The sequence below is a fragment of the Erythrolamprus reginae genome, unplaced genomic scaffold (genome assembly GCF_031021105.1).
Source record: "Erythrolamprus reginae isolate rEryReg1 unplaced genomic scaffold, rEryReg1.hap1 H_19, whole genome shotgun sequence".
Lineage (NCBI taxonomy): Eukaryota > Metazoa > Chordata > Lepidosauria > Squamata > Dipsadidae > Erythrolamprus > Erythrolamprus reginae.
In genome coordinates, this window is record NW_027248472.1 from 506,344 (window position 1) to 522,955 (window position 16,612).

The 16,612-nt window shown below is 45.2% G+C and overlaps 2 protein-coding genes across 3 annotated transcripts in view; one reads left to right on the forward strand and one right to left on the reverse strand.

Annotated features, from left to right (window-relative positions):
• LOC139155444 (protein CDV3 homolog) overlaps window positions 1-4,587 on the forward strand; it is a 35,558-nt gene extending 30,971 nt beyond the window's left edge. Inside the window, exon 5 of the mRNA XM_070730579.1 lies at window positions 4,110-4,587. Within this exon, the coding sequence (XP_070586680.1) occupies window positions 4,110-4,119 (10 nt within the window). The 3' untranslated portion in view covers window positions 4,120-4,587. The remainder of the gene's footprint in view (window positions 1-4,109) is intronic.
• The window catches only part of LOC139155443 (DNA topoisomerase 2-binding protein 1-like), a 131,490-nt gene that overhangs the window by 12,222 nt on the left and 102,656 nt on the right, over window positions 1-16,612 (reverse strand). Inside the window, exon 9 of one of the 2 annotated variants that reach the window (XM_070730575.1) lies at window positions 1,948-2,088. The exons of the other annotated variant lie outside the window; for it this stretch is intronic. Coding sequence (XP_070586676.1) covers window positions 1,948-2,088 — 141 coding nt within the window. The remainder of the gene's footprint in view (window positions 1-1,947; window positions 2,089-16,612) is intronic. 2 annotated transcript variants of the gene reach the window in all.

The following is a 16,612-nucleotide window of genomic DNA, read 5'->3' on the forward strand; positions in this document are numbered from 1 at the left end:
ATGACTGCTCTCGCAGCTGCGTTCTGTACGATCTGAAGTTTCCGAACACTTTTCAAAGGTAGCCCCATGTAGAGAGCATTACAGTAGTCGAACCTCGAGGTGATGAGGGCATGAGTGACTGTGAGCAATGAGTCCCGGTCCAGATAGGGCCGCAACTGGTGCACCAGGCAAACCTGGGCAAACGCCCCCCTCGCCACAGCTGAGAGATGGTTTTCTAATGTGAGATGTGGATCGAGGAGGACGCCCAAGTTGCGGACCCTCTCTGAGGGGATCAATAATTCCCCCCCCAGGGTGATGGACGGACAGATGGGATTGTCCTTGGGAGGCAGAACCAACAGCCACTCCGTCTTATCCGGGTTGAGTTTGAGTCTGTTGACACCCATCCAGGCCCCAACAGCCTCCAGGCACCGGCACATCACTTCCACCGCTTCGTTGACTGGGCATGGGGTGGAGATGTAAAGCTGGGTATCATCGGCATATTGATGATACCTCACCCCATGTCCTTGGATGATCTCACCCAGCGGTTTCATGTAGATGTTAAATAGCAAGGGGGAGAGGACCGACCCCTGAGGCACCCCACAAGGGAGAGACCTCGGAGCCGACCTCTGACCCCCCACTAACACCGACTGCGACCGGCCAGAGAGGTAGGAGGAGAACCACTGGAGCACAGTGCCTCCCACCCCCAGCCCCTCCAACCGGTGCAGAAGGATACCATGGTCGATGGTATCGAAAGCCGCTGAGAGATCGAGGAGCACCAGGACAGAGGATAAACCCCTGTCCCGGGCCCGCCAGAGATCATCCATCAACGCGACCAAAGCGGTTTCCGTGCTGTAACCGGGCCTGAAACCCGACTGTCGGGGACCTAGATAATCGGCTTCTTCCAAGGACCGCTGGAGCTGGAGTGCCACCACCTTCTCGACAACCTTCCCCATAAAGGGAAGGTTGGAGACTGGACGATAGTTATTAAGTATGGCTGGGTCCAGGGAGGGCTTCTTGAGGAGGGGGCGTTGGTAATCTCCTGGGCGTTGGTAATCTCCTGGGCCCAGCTCCGTGTCACCTCCCTGCTGGCCGAGACCAACCAGGAGGGACACGGATCCAGTAGACAGGTGGCGGAACTCACAGCTCCAATGGCCTTGTCCACTTCATCAGGTGTCACCAGATCAAACTCTTCCCAGACAGGTGGACAAGTACGTGCCCCAGTCACCTCGACTGACTCGTCAGTCGACTCTGTTTTACAACTGGAGTCGAGGTCGGCCCGGATCTGAGCGACTTTATCAGCGAAAAACGTGTTAAACTCCTTGGCACTACTCTGCAAGGGCTCCCCAACTCCCCCCTGGTTAAGAAGGGAGCGGGTCACCCTAAACAGAGCAGCCGGGCGGGATTCCGCTGATGCAATCAAGGCGGCATGGTACGCGCATCTTGCCGCCTTGAGCGCCACTTTGTAAGTCTTAATAAAAGCTCTTACAAATGATTCTATCACTAGCCATTTCTGTAACTAAAGGAACAACTAACAAAATGAATTGTCCTCGTTTGTTTGCTTGAGTTAGGAGTGCAAGGGTCTTCAAATCTGGCGTGTTTAAAGCTTGTGGACTTCAATTCCTATTTCTGAGTTAGCATGACTGGTGAAGGAATTCTGGGTGTTGAAGTCCACAAGTCTTAAAGCTGTCAAGCTTGAAGTTTGTAAAAAGTGATTTTAAAAAATTTACATGGTTTAAAAAAGTATACATGCTTCTAAAAGGTATTCTGCTACACTGGTATTTTATTAAACAATATAATACTACACCATTTGGTTCAGAATACTTTTTCCCTTGTTTTCATCCTCTAAAATCTCGGTGCGTCTTGTACACCGAAAAATATGGTAATTTGAGTAAATTAAGCTGGAATAATATTTCTGTTAGATGAAATATACCTCTGTCCACAAGTTATATGATGTTTGTGTGTAAATACCTCAGCAGAGCTATTTTGCTCTCTCCGTCGTTGTATTGTCTTTCTCCATCTCATTGCTGCAAATGCTAATTTCTTCTGAACTATATTGATTTCAGTCAGTACACTAAGTATAGAGTTGCTTCCCCACTCATAATCTTCCTCCTATAATGATACAGGTAATCATCCAGTTACTACAGTTTACTTATGACTGTTAGAACATGCAACATAACACCTCCCCTCCCCAGTATTTATGACACAATCCCAAAGTTACAAATGTTGCAGCACCACAGCTGTTCACACTTATGAATGATTGCATAGGAATTGCAACATTAGTGTGAGTTCATAGCCCCCAGAAGCTTGCAATCTCAGCGTGAAAAGTATTTGCAAGCTTATAAACACTTTTTGTGCCAAGACTGCAAGCAAACAAACCATGGCAAAGAAGTTGGAGAGGAGACAGCTTGCTTGATCTTCACTAGGTAAGTGATCTGGTGTAGCAGAATGGAAGGGAGAATAATTATGGGAACCGCAGAGGAAGCCGCCCCGAGTCTTCGGAGAGGGGCGGCATACAAATCTAATAAATTATTATTATTATTAGATATTTCAGTGGGTCAGGGGTGTCTTGGATGGTCGGAAGCAGCTGGACTATTTCATTTTTAGCCCCTCCCCTCTATGGTCTTCCATACCTGAGATATCTCTTGTGCACTTAACAACCTGTGCATACGATCAGGGAATGCGTGGGCAAAAGTAGAAAGTAGGGAATTATCACACTTGTTTTATGTTATTCACTCCAACAAATCCTGTAATTGGCAGGCTTTGTTACATTCCAAATTCAAGGATGAGATGTATTTAATACTGTCAAGTATTTCAAACAAAATCTTAAAACAAATCATTCTTATATGAAATTGGACAGAGTAGTAGAAATTTTTAAAGCTCAAACCATTAAAATTATTTTTTTTCAGTACAGGCAGTACTCATTTATGACCACAATTGAGCCCAAAATTTCTGTTGTTAAGTGAGGTTTTTTCCATTTTATGAACTTTCTTGCCATAGTTGTTAAATGAATCACTGCAGTTCCCCATGGACTTTGCTAATCAGAAGGTTGCAAAAAGGGATCATATGAGGGAAGTGTTTTTAATAGGAAAGTGAACACAAGAACAAGGGGACACAATCTGAAGATAGTTGGGGGAAAGATCAAAAGCAACATGAGAAAATATTATTTTACTGAAAGAGTAGTAGATCCTTGGAACAAACTTCCAGCAGACGTGGTAGATAAATCCACAGTAACTGAATTTAAACATGCCTGGGATAAACATATATCCATCCTAAGATAAAATACAGAAAATAGTATAAGGGCAGACTAGATGGACCATGAGGTCTTTTTCTGCCGTCAGACTTCTATGTTTCTATGTTTCTATGAATTTGGAACACAACAATGGCCATAAATATGAACCGATTGTCAAGTGTCCGAAATTTGATCACATGACCGTGGGGATGTTGCAATGATTGTTAACTCTGAAAAATTGTCATAAATCACTTTTTTCAGTGCCATTGTAACCTTAGTCATTAAACAAACTATTATAAATTGGGGGGGGGGGGGTCTAATGGCCGCAGCACCGGGGATTATTCCCTCTCTCCTGGGAATGTTCCCAAGTCACATTGCCCGGGGGTTCTGATCCTCTTGGACCGGACTGGCTCTCTCCTGCAGGGAGAGTGAAACATGGGACGCTGCCAGGGGCCGGCATGCACCGCCGGGTGAACTGGCTTGTCTCGCACTAGCTGTGGTGAAGCCGGACAGGCATCCATGCCTGCTCCAACACAGCTGCGGAGACTACGCAATGCCGGGATAGTAGCTGAATGATTCCATCTGGAAAGAGACTTGGAGGAGTTACCTTCATAGGGGAAGAAGGGATTTCCTGTCTATGGTGGTAAGTGGAGAGTGCCTGAATGGAATTTTAGACTTTTGTTTCTGCACTTAGTTGCTGGACGGAGTTAAAATGGCCTGAAGAAGGCAGCTATCTGTGTGGTGTGGCATTTCAGTGGAAGCTTTGAAAAGTAGTGAATTGCCCATCATTAGATTTTTTTCTAACTACCTAATTGGTTTTCTTTGAAATTCGCCTTTTGGAATTTGGAATTCTAAACTTCTGTTGTGGAATCCTTATCTTTCTTTTCTTCTATAAACAAAGAAGAACGTAAGACCGGAAGAACAAGTCACTAAAACCAGAAGGAACTATAAAAGAGCTATTCAGAGAAGACTTGGAAAATTGATCACCTAGTGACATCGTGTGGCTGGAGGAAATATAGCAGTTTGCTATATGTTTAAAGACATTGATATTCTTGCTGTGAGAAGATTGAACAGCTAATTCATGGAAGGAAGAAAATGTTCAAGATGAAATTATTTGAACTGAATTGAACTGATTTGAATTGATCTGATCTAATTGGAGTGATGGATTTGAAATTACATTTGGACTGTCTGATCTGATTGAAATTACATTGAATAATATAAATTGAAATTAAATACTCTTAAGAATTAAATACTTTTAACAAAATTAAAATTAAAATACTGGTAAGAATATCCAGAAATTACTAAAAGATATTAGCACTTTCTTTTTCTCTTTTCTCTCACAAAGTTATAAATTATTAAAAAAAATTGAGTATACCTAATGAATTGGACTTATTAATATTTTAATCTTATGGGAGCTTATTAATGAAAATTTACTTTATATATACACACACACACACACACACACACATATATACATATATGTCACATGTTTTTTTTGCTGAATTTGAAAATTAAGGGAGACTAGGATAGATCTATTTCGGCTTTATTTTGGCCTCATCAGCTAGCCATACCCACTGGGACTTGAACCTGCAACCTTTGCCTTGTAAGGCAGAGAATTATCCTCTAGGCTACAGTATCTAATCCCTTCAGCTCTGCACCAGGAAAGGGTTACATATTTTTGTGTCGAATCACCCTGGTGTATTGAAGGAACATCACAGCTCCTTATTTGCCTACATACAAATATTTACATACAAATACAGTGGTACCTCTATTTAAGAACACCTCTATTTAAGAACTTTTCTAGATAAGAACCAGGTGATCAAGATTTTTTCCCCGCCTCTTAAGAACCATTTTCTACTTAAGAACCCAAGCCTGAAAAAATTTCCCAGGAAATTTGAGAGTGGCACAAAGCCCCTGCCAGTTTCCTACCATTCCCTTTTAATCCCGGCCATTTCGGGCTTTTCTGGTGGTTTCTACACCACTCTAAACGCTTTGAAACATTTGTCTTTGAGAGCAGAGATTTTCTAATTGCAGCTCTTCCGTGGAATCCAGATTTGTGAAGCTCCCATCTAACAGTTTTTGTAGAAATTGGGTTCTGTACGTGACTATTGAGCTCTGCAGTGATTTTAGGAGCTGTGGTCTTGCGATCCGCTCTGACAATTCGCTTTAGAGTCTGACAGTCTCTCTCAGACAACTTCGACCAGACCTGTGCTTGGCTGAGGATGTTTTTCCTTCTCTTTCAAAAGCAGTCATTACTTTTGAGACATTACCTCTTGAAATGCCAAACATTTGGGCACTTTCTGTTATACTAGCGCCTGCCATTCGAGCACCAACAATTTGGCCTCTTTAAAAGTCTGAGAGGTCTGCTATTTCCAGAAGGTTATAACCAATTTCCTTAAATTTCTGTTTAAAAAAAGGTAGTTTAAAAAAACATATCAAATAACAGAATTTTTAAAAACATTAAAATATGTCAAGTTTGATTGATTTGAATATGTTCAAATATTATGATGCCCAAAAGTCAAGTCCATTTTTTTGTCCACCCCCTGTATTTAATAATGATTATGATTATTTTTGAATGACCTTTTTTCCTCTTTTCTTTTTTTATTATTCTGATTGATTGAATTATAAATTGCCTATTTGATTTATGGTGATAAACAAAGTGGGAGGAAAGGGGAAAAGAAAAGGGAGGAGAGCTATAATAACAGGAGGAGGATTAATATGGGGTACTAGCACTAATTATGTTAGGCATCATAAGGAAAGACAGATGAAACATCAAAGAGTCAAAATGAATAGATTAGGGAAGATTATCACACTGAGTTCAATAGTGGAAGATATTTAGAATTAGGGATAATATAGATTAGGGAAATATATACATTAGGGAAGATTATGGCATTGCATTTAGCAGTGAAAATAATTAAACTAGGGAATAGATTATTATTACTGATATGATAGTGACACACAGATTAGGGAAGATAATTATGCTGGGATTAGCAGCAGGGTTTATAGATTAGGGAAGATGATCACATTAAGAACAGCAGTGGAAAATATCTAGATTAGGAAATGAATCCTTTCATTTTTGTTGACGCTGCTTTGAATCCCAATGAGGGGAACCTCAGGGGAATCCCAGCACTTTGGCTTGCAAAGGAAGTCCGGAGGTGGGGTTTCCCAGTGAGGAGAGCCTCAGGGAATCCCCAAGCTTCGGCTGACAATGGAAGTCTGGAGGCAGGGCATCCCAGTGGTGCAAGGTGAAAGGAGTGACATTTGTGATGGGGTTGCACGCATTATTTGCTTTTACATTGATTCCTATGGGGAAAATTGCTTTGTCTTACGAACTTTTTATCTTACGAACCTGGTCTCGGAACGAATTAAGTTCGTAAGACGAGTTATCACTGTACTTTGGTCTTTTTTAATGGAAGATACTTTTCGCACAAAATAATGGAATAATAATGATTTATATTTATTTTGATCTGTTAAAGTATACTAATATAATGAAATAAGTGAAATAAATGAATTGAGTAGTAAATGTATTTTAAAATTTGTAACAACAACCCATCCTCCTATTATAGATTAAGATACGATATGAATATTTCTGTTTTTCTTTTCCTCTTCTTTTTTCTTTCCTTTTTCTTTTTTTCTTTCCTTCCTGGGCTTTTAAAGAGACGTAAATTTGGATATTTTCTATTGTTGAGGGCAGCTACGATAAAATGAGGGTTTTTTCAAATGAAAGTAGGAATGTGTTTTCTAAGAACACTAGAAAGGGACTGAAGCACGATGGCACAGTTAGGAAAAATAGCAAAAACCCAAGAGAAATTTAGATAGCTATAGCACTTTAAATATAAATGAAAGTGAAGAACATTATCTAAAATCTTGATGATAGCATTTGGAAAGGAGGTAGCACAGGATGAATGATATATACCAGAAATAATTGGATAAATAATTAGAAAAAATTGATTAATTTGATTAAGAATTTGGCATTTGACATTGTATTGTATTATATTTTAATTTGAGGTATGTAAATTGGAATCTCTGTAAGGTGTGAAAAACAATAAAAAATTTATCCCCCCCCCCCAAAAAAATATTGTAGGTTGAGGAGTAATTGTGTCCATGAGATAGACAAATCCAATATGATTTTAATTTTCTTGAAAAGGGAACTCTTTTCCTGCTTCATATGTCAAATAAATTTCAATAAGACTTTAGAATTTTGGAGAGCCATTGTTAAAAAATGAAAAAAAAATCTCTGCCTAGTATGATACTTCATTCAACAAAAATTCTAGAGCAATTGCTTCTAATTGAGATTTATACTTATTGGATCTCTCTCCGCATAATTTGCTACTCACACTCATAATATAGATATAACAATTTTTAAGCAATCACATCCATCTATAGTAAACTTTCCACTGAAATTTGATTTTTTGCTCAAAAGACTCTTGTATCTAATAAAAGTGAATTATAATGGTTTTTAACTTAGCACCTTTCCTTAAGTCTAGAGAAATAAAATTGAATCACATGTCAGGGCATTTGTTCAATTGGTTTCCTTTCTCCCAATTACTTGCTATTTTTATGCATCCACTCCAGAATAATAGACAGTGATGAAGTGCTACAAAACATGCTGCCTTTCACTACACAAGTCTATCGAGACCTATACTATTTCAAGGATTTTGCTGTGAGCCGCCCCGAGTCTACAGAGAGGGGCGGCATACAAATCTAATAAATAAATAAATAAATAAATAAATAAATAAATTTAAAAAGAGCCATAAAAAGACAGAATTCACTTGGGTGAGTGGATACAGCAGAGACAAACAGGGTTTAAAAAATCCCTAGTCTTAATTGTACTCTAAATACTATGGTACTCTTGCTAGTTTAGAATTTATCATTTTAAAATGGTCAACCATGCTGTTACACACCATCAGCCTTTAGATGAGATTACAATGAGCAGTAGAAATCCTAATACCTTGATTAAGAGATCAGTTCCAATTTGGCTTACTTTGTAATTCAGGGATTCAAACTCAAGGCCCATGGCATTTAGATCTGGCTCATGGGGCCACCATGGAAACAGCAGACTGCCCTGCAGTGCCTTTGCCAGTGAAACAGAGCTCAGCCCTCAATTGTCCGTGACAGCCTCCTATAGCCCTCTACCTGCAAAAATGGAGCTCAGGTGAGGCATGTGCACCCCCAACTCCATTTTCATTGGCAAAGAGCTGCAGGGGGCTGTTGCAGCAAAAACAGAGCACTGTTCCTGGGCTCCATTTTTACTGGCAGAGGGTTAGCAAATTAAACAAATTAAAACAAAAAAAACAAAAAGAGAAATGTTTCCCCTTTTGTCCTTGAGCATTCAAGAAGAGACAGGAAGGAGAAAGGGAAAGAGGAAAAACTAAAAGAAGGAAAGATCGGAAAGAGAGCAAGGATGGGGAAAAAAGGAAGGAAGGAGATTATAATGAGAGTGAGGAAGTGTGTGAGGGTAGTCCTGTCTTAGCACTTGGCCACCACAAATGCCCCTCAACAGGAATAATGTCAAGCTGGCTACACCCCACCCCCATAGCCAACATCCGAGGTCAAACACAACCATGATGCGGTCCTTAATGAAATTGAGTTTGACACCCCTGCAGTAGTTTAACAAAGATAGCAGCTCAAGGCATTTCAGTCCTTTCAGCAGTTCCAGTTAATTCTTTACTGTTCTGTTTATGGGCTGAAATCATGCAAAGAAGTAGACAGGAGTCCCAAAGGTGCATTTTAAAAAAATAACTGGGCTTTGTTTTTCCTTGTAGATATTTTGTTTCTCATCCAAGAAGCATTTTCAGTACTAACTGAATTGCGGAGGATGGATTTATATTTCTTGCAGTCATCTATCTGATTGTTAGCCCTTTTTCTGAGAGTGCCTTCAGGGTCACTTAAATAGTGCAAATGAATGTGGAACCTTAGTGGAACAGCTGTGAGGACTACGTTGTAAACAGGAGATAGGTGATGAGTATCCCTCCTTCTCTGTTGAGAGAGAACTGTACAGTCTTAATATGGATGGTCTCTTTTAGCCCTCTTTCAAACCAGTGTTCCTGTCTGTCCAGGCTATATATTCTGTTTCAACTAACACTATACACACACACACGCACGCACACTTTAAACTCCAAAATACACTAAGGCAGAAGCTTGTCTACACTTAGGATAAAATACCCAGATATGACTGAGCAATGTGATCTATGCAGTACAGTTTGTTGAAGAAACAAAAGGACCGTTGAACTTACCTCAATGGTCTTCTCGATGCACTGCGAGGAGAGTCCAACATGGGTGATATTTCAGCCTGATTGGTTAGGGACTGAGTTAAATTATAATATTAATTAGCTCCGCCCTGTAGCCACCCCGTTATAGCTCAGTCAATAAAAACGAAGGAGTAATGCAAAAAACACAACTTTATTAACTCAACTTCAAAAAACTGAGCCCCTGGGCCAAATGGCCGGGTTGGGTTTGGACTCTCCTCGCAGTGCATCGAGAAGACCGTTCAGGTAAGTTCAACGGTCCTTCTCCAATGCACTGCTGCGGAGAGTCCAACATGGGATATACCCAAGATTACGATACCAGGGCGGGAGAAGGCTGGACCAGGGGCATATGGGAATCACACACCCTCTGCAGCACTCTTCGGCCAAAGGCCGCATCCAAGGACCCGAAGGAGTCCAGTTTATAATGTTTTATGAACGTATTCGGAGTGGCCCAGGTCGCAGCTTGGCAGATGTCTTCCAAAGGAGCCTGGGTGGACCACGCCGCAGAAGTCGCAGCACTCCTTGTGGAGTGTGCCGTAATGTTCTCAGGTACTGTCCTTGATCGTGAGGTGTAGGCTGTAATAATACATGACGTCACCCATCGGCTAATCGCCGTAGGAGATACCTTAGCTCCCATCGTAGATGACGCGAAAGACACAAATAAGGCCTCTGTTTTACGGAAAGTTGCCGTCCGTTGAACATAGATTTTAACCGCCCGACGCACGTCTATTTTGTGCCAGCGTAACTCCAGCGGATGGTTACCTTCTGCACAGAAGTCTGGTAGAACAATATCAGTTGATCTATGGAAGAAGGTGTTGACCTTTGGCAGGAATGTCGGGTCAGGTTGTAAAACCACTCGATTCTGGTGGAAGAGGCATAGGTCTGGCCTTACCGAAAGAGCCGCCAGCTCAGACACTCTCCTGGCCGATGTGATGGCCACTAGAAAGGCCGTCTTAAAGGATAAAAGTCGTAAAGGAATATTGCGGAGAGGCTCAAATGGAGGCGCCGTCAAGGTATCCAACACAAAGGGAAGATCCCATGATGGAAACCTGTGCACTGTCTGAGGTCGTATATTGGCCGCTCCCCTGAGAAAATCTCTCACCCACGGGTGATGAGAGATTGATCTCCAATCCTCCAGCTTGATGATGGTGGAAACTGCCGCCACCTGTCTGCGCAGGGTGTTAGGGGGGAGACCCCTGTCTAGCCTGGCCTGTAGAAAGGATAGAATGTGTCTTACCGATGCTGACTGTGAATCCACTCCAGTGGTAACGCAGAATCTGTGGAAAGCTGACCAGGTGGCCTGATAGATCCTTGTCGTTGAAGGCCTATGGGCCGCTTGTATGGTGGAAATCACCGCTTGCGGAAGCGCTGCTGCTCTCATTCTGTCCCCCTCAAGCGCCACGCGGCAAGCTTCCACCATTGGGGATCTGGATGGTAGACTGATCCCTGGCTGAGTGAGACAAGATTGATCGGGAGTCGCCATGGCGGTGTGATCGACAGGCCCATTAAATCCGCAAACCATGGGCGGCGTGGCCAATAAGGGGCGATGAATATCACTTCGGCCCTCTCTGTGATTAGTTTGGCAACTGCTCGGTGGATGAGGCACACCGGAGGGAACGCGTATAGCAGGCTGTCCGGCCATGGGCTCCTGAGGGCATTGATCTGCTCGGCTCCCGGAGAAGGGAATTGAGAGAAAAAGCGACGCAGGTGTGTGTTTTCTGATGTGGCAAATAGGTCCACTAGTGGAGTTCCATACCTCCTTGCCACCGCCTGAAATACCTGTTCTCCCAAAGCCACTCGGCTGGTTGGAGGGTGTACCTGCTGAGCCAATCTGCTTGCACATTGTCCACCCCCGAGATGTGCTCTGCCCTGATTGAAAGCAGGTATGTCTCTGCCCATGAGAAGAGAATATTCGTTTCTCGCATCAGCCTGGCTGACCTCGTCCCTCCTTGGTGATTTAAGTGGGATCGAGTCGCCACGTTGTCGGTGAGAATTAGGACATGAGTGTCCTGACACTCCTCGAAGAATGCCTGAAGAGCTAGAAATACCACCCTTAATTCCAAAAGGTTGATATGGTTGTCCGCTAGCTCTGCCATTGTCCACACCCCTTGAGCAACTTGAGTGTCTGAGTGCGCCCCCCAGCCTCTGAGGCTCGCATCCGTGGTGATAACCACCTCCCTCTGTTTCAGGAAGGGGGAGCCTCGAAGAAGCGTGGACGAGCACCACCATGGGAGGGACTTCCTGACACTCCTTGGGATTGAAACCAGACGCTGGGAATGGCTCGATCGACTCCGTTGGAACGGAAGGAGGAACCACAGCAGGGGTCTGGTGTGGAATCTGGCCCAAGGGACAATGTCGATGCAGGAGACGAATGTCCCTAGCATCTGTGACAGTAAGGCTAGGGACACTCGCTCCTGATGGTAAAGAAAGTTCACCATGTCCCGAATCTTCTGTTTGCGTTCGTCTGAAAGGAAGACTTCGCCTATTTGAGAGTCTATCACCATTCCCAAATGTTGTAGACGGGTAGTGGGAGTTAGATGGCTCTTTGGAAAGTTGACGGTGAAGCCGTGGTCCTCCAAGGTTCGAATTGTCAGCTGCAGGTCCGTTCGAGCCCTTTCCGGAGTTCTTGACAGAATTACAATATCGTCCAGGTACGCCATGAAGCTGTCAGGATGTCCAGGAGTTTGGTGAACGTCCTGGGCGCTGATGACAACCCGAACGGCATTGCCCAGTACTGATAATGGTGTCCGTTGATACAGAACCTGAGGTATTGTCGATGTTCCGTGTGTACAGGCACATGTAGATAGGCCTCTTTCAAATCTATGGATGTCATGTAATCTCCCCTCCTGATACAAGAAAGTATTGTGCGGAGTGAGTGCATTTTGAACCGGACATACCGGACGTATACATTGAGCTGCCTCGGGTTCAGGATAAGCCTGCATCCCCCCGATGTCTTGGGTACCACGAATACTACTGAGAAGTATCCGTGTCCCCTTTGGTTCAGGGGAACCGGCTCTATGGCTCCCATGTCCACCAGGTGTAGTACCTCCTGCTGCAAGAGAGCCCTCTTGTGTGGGCAGGTGATCCAAGGGCATTGTACAAAACGTTGGCGTGGCAAACAGAGGAAATTGAGCTTGAGGCCCTGAGAGACAGTGTTGAGGGCCCAAGTATCCGTGGTTGAGTCTCCCCAAACTGAGGCGAATGCTTGTAGTTGGCCTCCGATAGGAATCTCTGTGATGCAGTCACTTTTGACCACGGAATCCTTTCTGGTTTGTATTCCCAAAGGGCTTCCTGGTTTGTTGATATTGCCGCCCTCGGTTTCCGTAGCCGCCTCTGTTGCTCCTGAACGTATTCTGGTTGTATCTTCCCGAATACGGCCTTGGATTTTGTGTGCCCGCCGTAGCAGGCTCCTGGCGAAAGGACTGCTTGCGGTAGAAAGGTGTCTGGCGACGATCTGCCCGCCTGGCTGATTTAGGTAGTACCTTCTTCTTGTCCTTATCCTCTATAAGGACTTTATCCAACGCCTGGCCAAACAGTTCTGAACCCTGGAAGGATGCAGAAGCCAGACGCCATTTGGACTTGGCGTCAGCTTGCCAGGATCGCAACCAAAGCAACCTCCTAGATGATAGAGTGGCCGCCATTGCCCTTGAGGCAAACCTGGTTGCAGTTAGAGTGGCATCGGCCGAGAACTCTGATGCTAAGATCAGCTTGCTTATATCTTGCCGAAGGCGCCCCTCGTCCGGTCCTACCCTGGTCTGCATTTCTTGCAACCAGAGGATACAGGCCCTGTTGAAGAATGAAGCGGATGAAGCCACTCTCAGGGCCCATGAAGCCATCTGGTGGGTCTTACGTATAAGCGTTTCGGCCCTCTTGTCGTCAGGCTTCAGTCCTTCAGTGAGTTCTGAAGGAACCAACACATTTGAGACTAAGCTGGCGACCGGTTGGTCAATAGTCGGGAAGGCCAGCAAGTCCTCAATCTCAGGATCGAAGGTGTACATCTTCCAGTCCAGCATTGAAGGGCCCTGTGCTGCAGCCGGTTGCTGCCAGGGTCGCTTGATGTTTTCCAGAAATATCTGCGAAGACGGAATGTGGCATGATTCCGGCTGTGGCTCCGTAAATAAGCGTACAGTGATCCCTCGAGTTTCGCGATCTCGCCTATTGCGAAACGCTATATCGCGAGTTTTGAACCCGGAAGTAAACTCCACCATCTGCGCATGCGTGCCCTTCCACGCATGCGTAGATGGTGGAGTTTCCCCGCCGGGCAGAGGCTTCCCTGGGTCTTCCCCCGGTAAGGCGCGAGCAACGGCGTGGGCGGGCGGGCGGCACGCGCGCGGGGACACCCCAGCTCCGCTTCCCAGCTGGGAAACGGAGCTGAGGTGTCCGCAAGCGCGCGCGCGCTTCGGGAAACCCCAGCTCCGCTTCTCAGCTGGGAAGCGGAGCTGAGGTGTCCGCAAGCGCGCGCGTGCTTCGGGACACCCCAGCTCCGCTTCCCAGCTGGGAAGCGGAGCTGGCAACGGCGGGCGAAGGGCGGGCGGCGGTGGAAGTAAAAACACCATCTGCGCATGCGCAGATGGTGTTTTTACTTCCGCACCGCTACTTCGTGAAAAATCGATCATCGCGAGGGGTCCTGGAACGGAACCCTCGCGATGATCGAGGGATCACTGTACTGCTGGTTGTAGGCCCACTGCTGCTTCGGTAGGTTTAGACGAGGCAGACAAGGCGGCGACCTGTTTCGCCTTTCTCAGCAGGATGTCATATAACGCTGGTTTGAACAGCATTGCTGAAACAGGTTGTTCCGGAGGAGGCCCCTCATCCTCCGACAGCTCACACTCATGGTCCGAATCAACTTCCCCTTCATCCATTTCAGAGTCCAGTGGGAAGGAAGAAGACGGTGGGACCGACCAGAGATCTCTTCTGGGTGGCCTTGCTTTCTGTCCAGCTGGTTTCTGAGACCCCACGGACAGGCCTTGAGTATAAGCACTGGTTAGCATTTCCTGCAATGCAGGAGGCATAAACTGCCAGATTTCATTCACTCTAAGCCCCGCTGCTGATGGGGTGAAAGTGGCAGATGGCAGTTGGGCCCCATATGTTGATTGAGGTGGTTGGTATACATAGCCTCCTAACCCCCATTGCGACTGGGGTAGGGGTAATTCAGGCCTATGAGGTGCTTCACTGGGTTGTGCCATAGGCTGCCTCCCTGGTGATAGTTCAATGCTGTGCACTGATGCCTCAGAACCCCTTTGAATCCCTGGGGAGCAACCAGGCAGCCATTGTTGCAATGTAGGCTGTAATGGGACTGTTACCTGAGGAGGAGGCGAGGGATTCAGCGAGGCCTGCCTTTGGGCGGCCTCCAGCTGCGCTTCAAGAGCTTTAATCTTTCTCTCAGCTTCCCTCAATGATGAGGAAGAGGTCTTAGTCTTGGGCTTGGAAGTCTGTGCCTTGGCAGTAGACTTCGGAATCTCCTCCCTCCCCGATAAGGAGTCAGTGGTGCTGGCTGTTTGATCTGCCATTTCCCCACAAAGCTACTCACAAAGCCTGAGACAACAATTAGAGCGCTCCAGAAATCCACTAGTTCTGTTTCTCCGACCGAGAACAGCTCAAAATGGCAAAGAAAGAGCTATCTGTGGGCGTGGTATGACAGCTGTCAAATTTGACAGTTCAAAAATGGCGGGCGCTAAATTCCTGGCGCGAAAGAAGGACCCGCGCCATCTTTGTTTATTGGTCTCCCTTCGACCTCTGAGGCGGCTAGGCTGTCGGCAGGCAGTTAATAGCCCCCGCCGCTTCGGTTCAGGGCTCCTTCCCTTTGCCGCCGAAACCGCCGGGAAACCGCCTTCAAGCTGCCGCCAAACAGCTGACGGTCGGCTTTTCAAGCTGCCGCCGAATTCGGCGGCTCCTTATTTGGCGCGCCAGCGAAAAGCCTCGGGAATTTTGCCTTTTCGGCTTGGAGGGCGCCAGCGGTGAACTCCAAAGAGTGAGGGAGGGGGGGGGGTTGCCTCTGGGGCAGCTGTACCTTCGCCCCTCTGAGCTCAGTGAGGTTTGGCCATGGAGGCCAGGGACCTCAATCCTTCCAAACGGCTCTGGGGATAACCACTAGGCATGGTGGTAGGGGTATGGCCACGGAGGTCAGGGACCCTGCCTATGGAGAGCCGTACCTCTGGGCTATGCCCTCGGAGAGCAGGGGCCCTGAGGAGGTAAATGGTTGCAGGCTATACCCACTGAGGGTAGACACCTGTCTCTTCTTGTCATCTTCTGCATCTATAGAAAGAAAGACAAAATGAAGAAGACATTATTTTATTACAAAAAAATTCATAGAAATTACATTAATTTAAACACTATATGTCAGTGGAAAAAAACTCTAGTCCCTATCACTATGACTGAGTTTTTTAGACTGAGCTATAAGGGGGTGGCTACAGGGCGGAGCTAATTAATATTATAATTTAACTCAGTCCCTAACCAATCAGGCTGAAGTATCACCCATGTTGGACTCTCCGCAGCAGTGCATTGGAGAACAACCACTTCACAAATGCATGGTACAACATAAGGGAGCAAACCCATCAGGACAAAATTCACCAGTCCCATTTGAAAGATAAAAGTCACTCTTTTGAGGACAGTAATGTCTATTTTCTGGATAGAGAAGACTGCTGGTTTGAAAGAGACCATCTACATTAAGGTTGAATAGCCCTCTCTCAACAAAGAGGAGAGGATATGACATCACCTGTCTCCTATTTATATTACAGTCCTTTTAGCAGTTCCAAGAACATTCCACCTTTTGCACTATTTTAAGTAACCCTGAAGGCATACATAAACTTCCAAATGGCCCCAACAACTCTACACGACCAGACAACTGCAAGGAATATACCGTATTTTGGTATATAAGACGCACCTGTGTATAAGACGCACCAAGATTTTAGAGGGGGGAAACAAGGAAAAAAGTATTCTGAACCAAATAGTATTATATTGTTTAATAAAATACCAGTGTAGCAGAATACCTTTTACAACCATGTGTACATTTTACAATCATGTATGCTTTTTAAAACCATGTACACTTTTTACAAACTTCAAGCTAGACAGCTTCAAGACTTGTGGACTTCAATTCCCAGAATTCCTCCACCAGTCATGCTAGCTCAGAAATGGGAATTGAAGTCCACAAACCTTA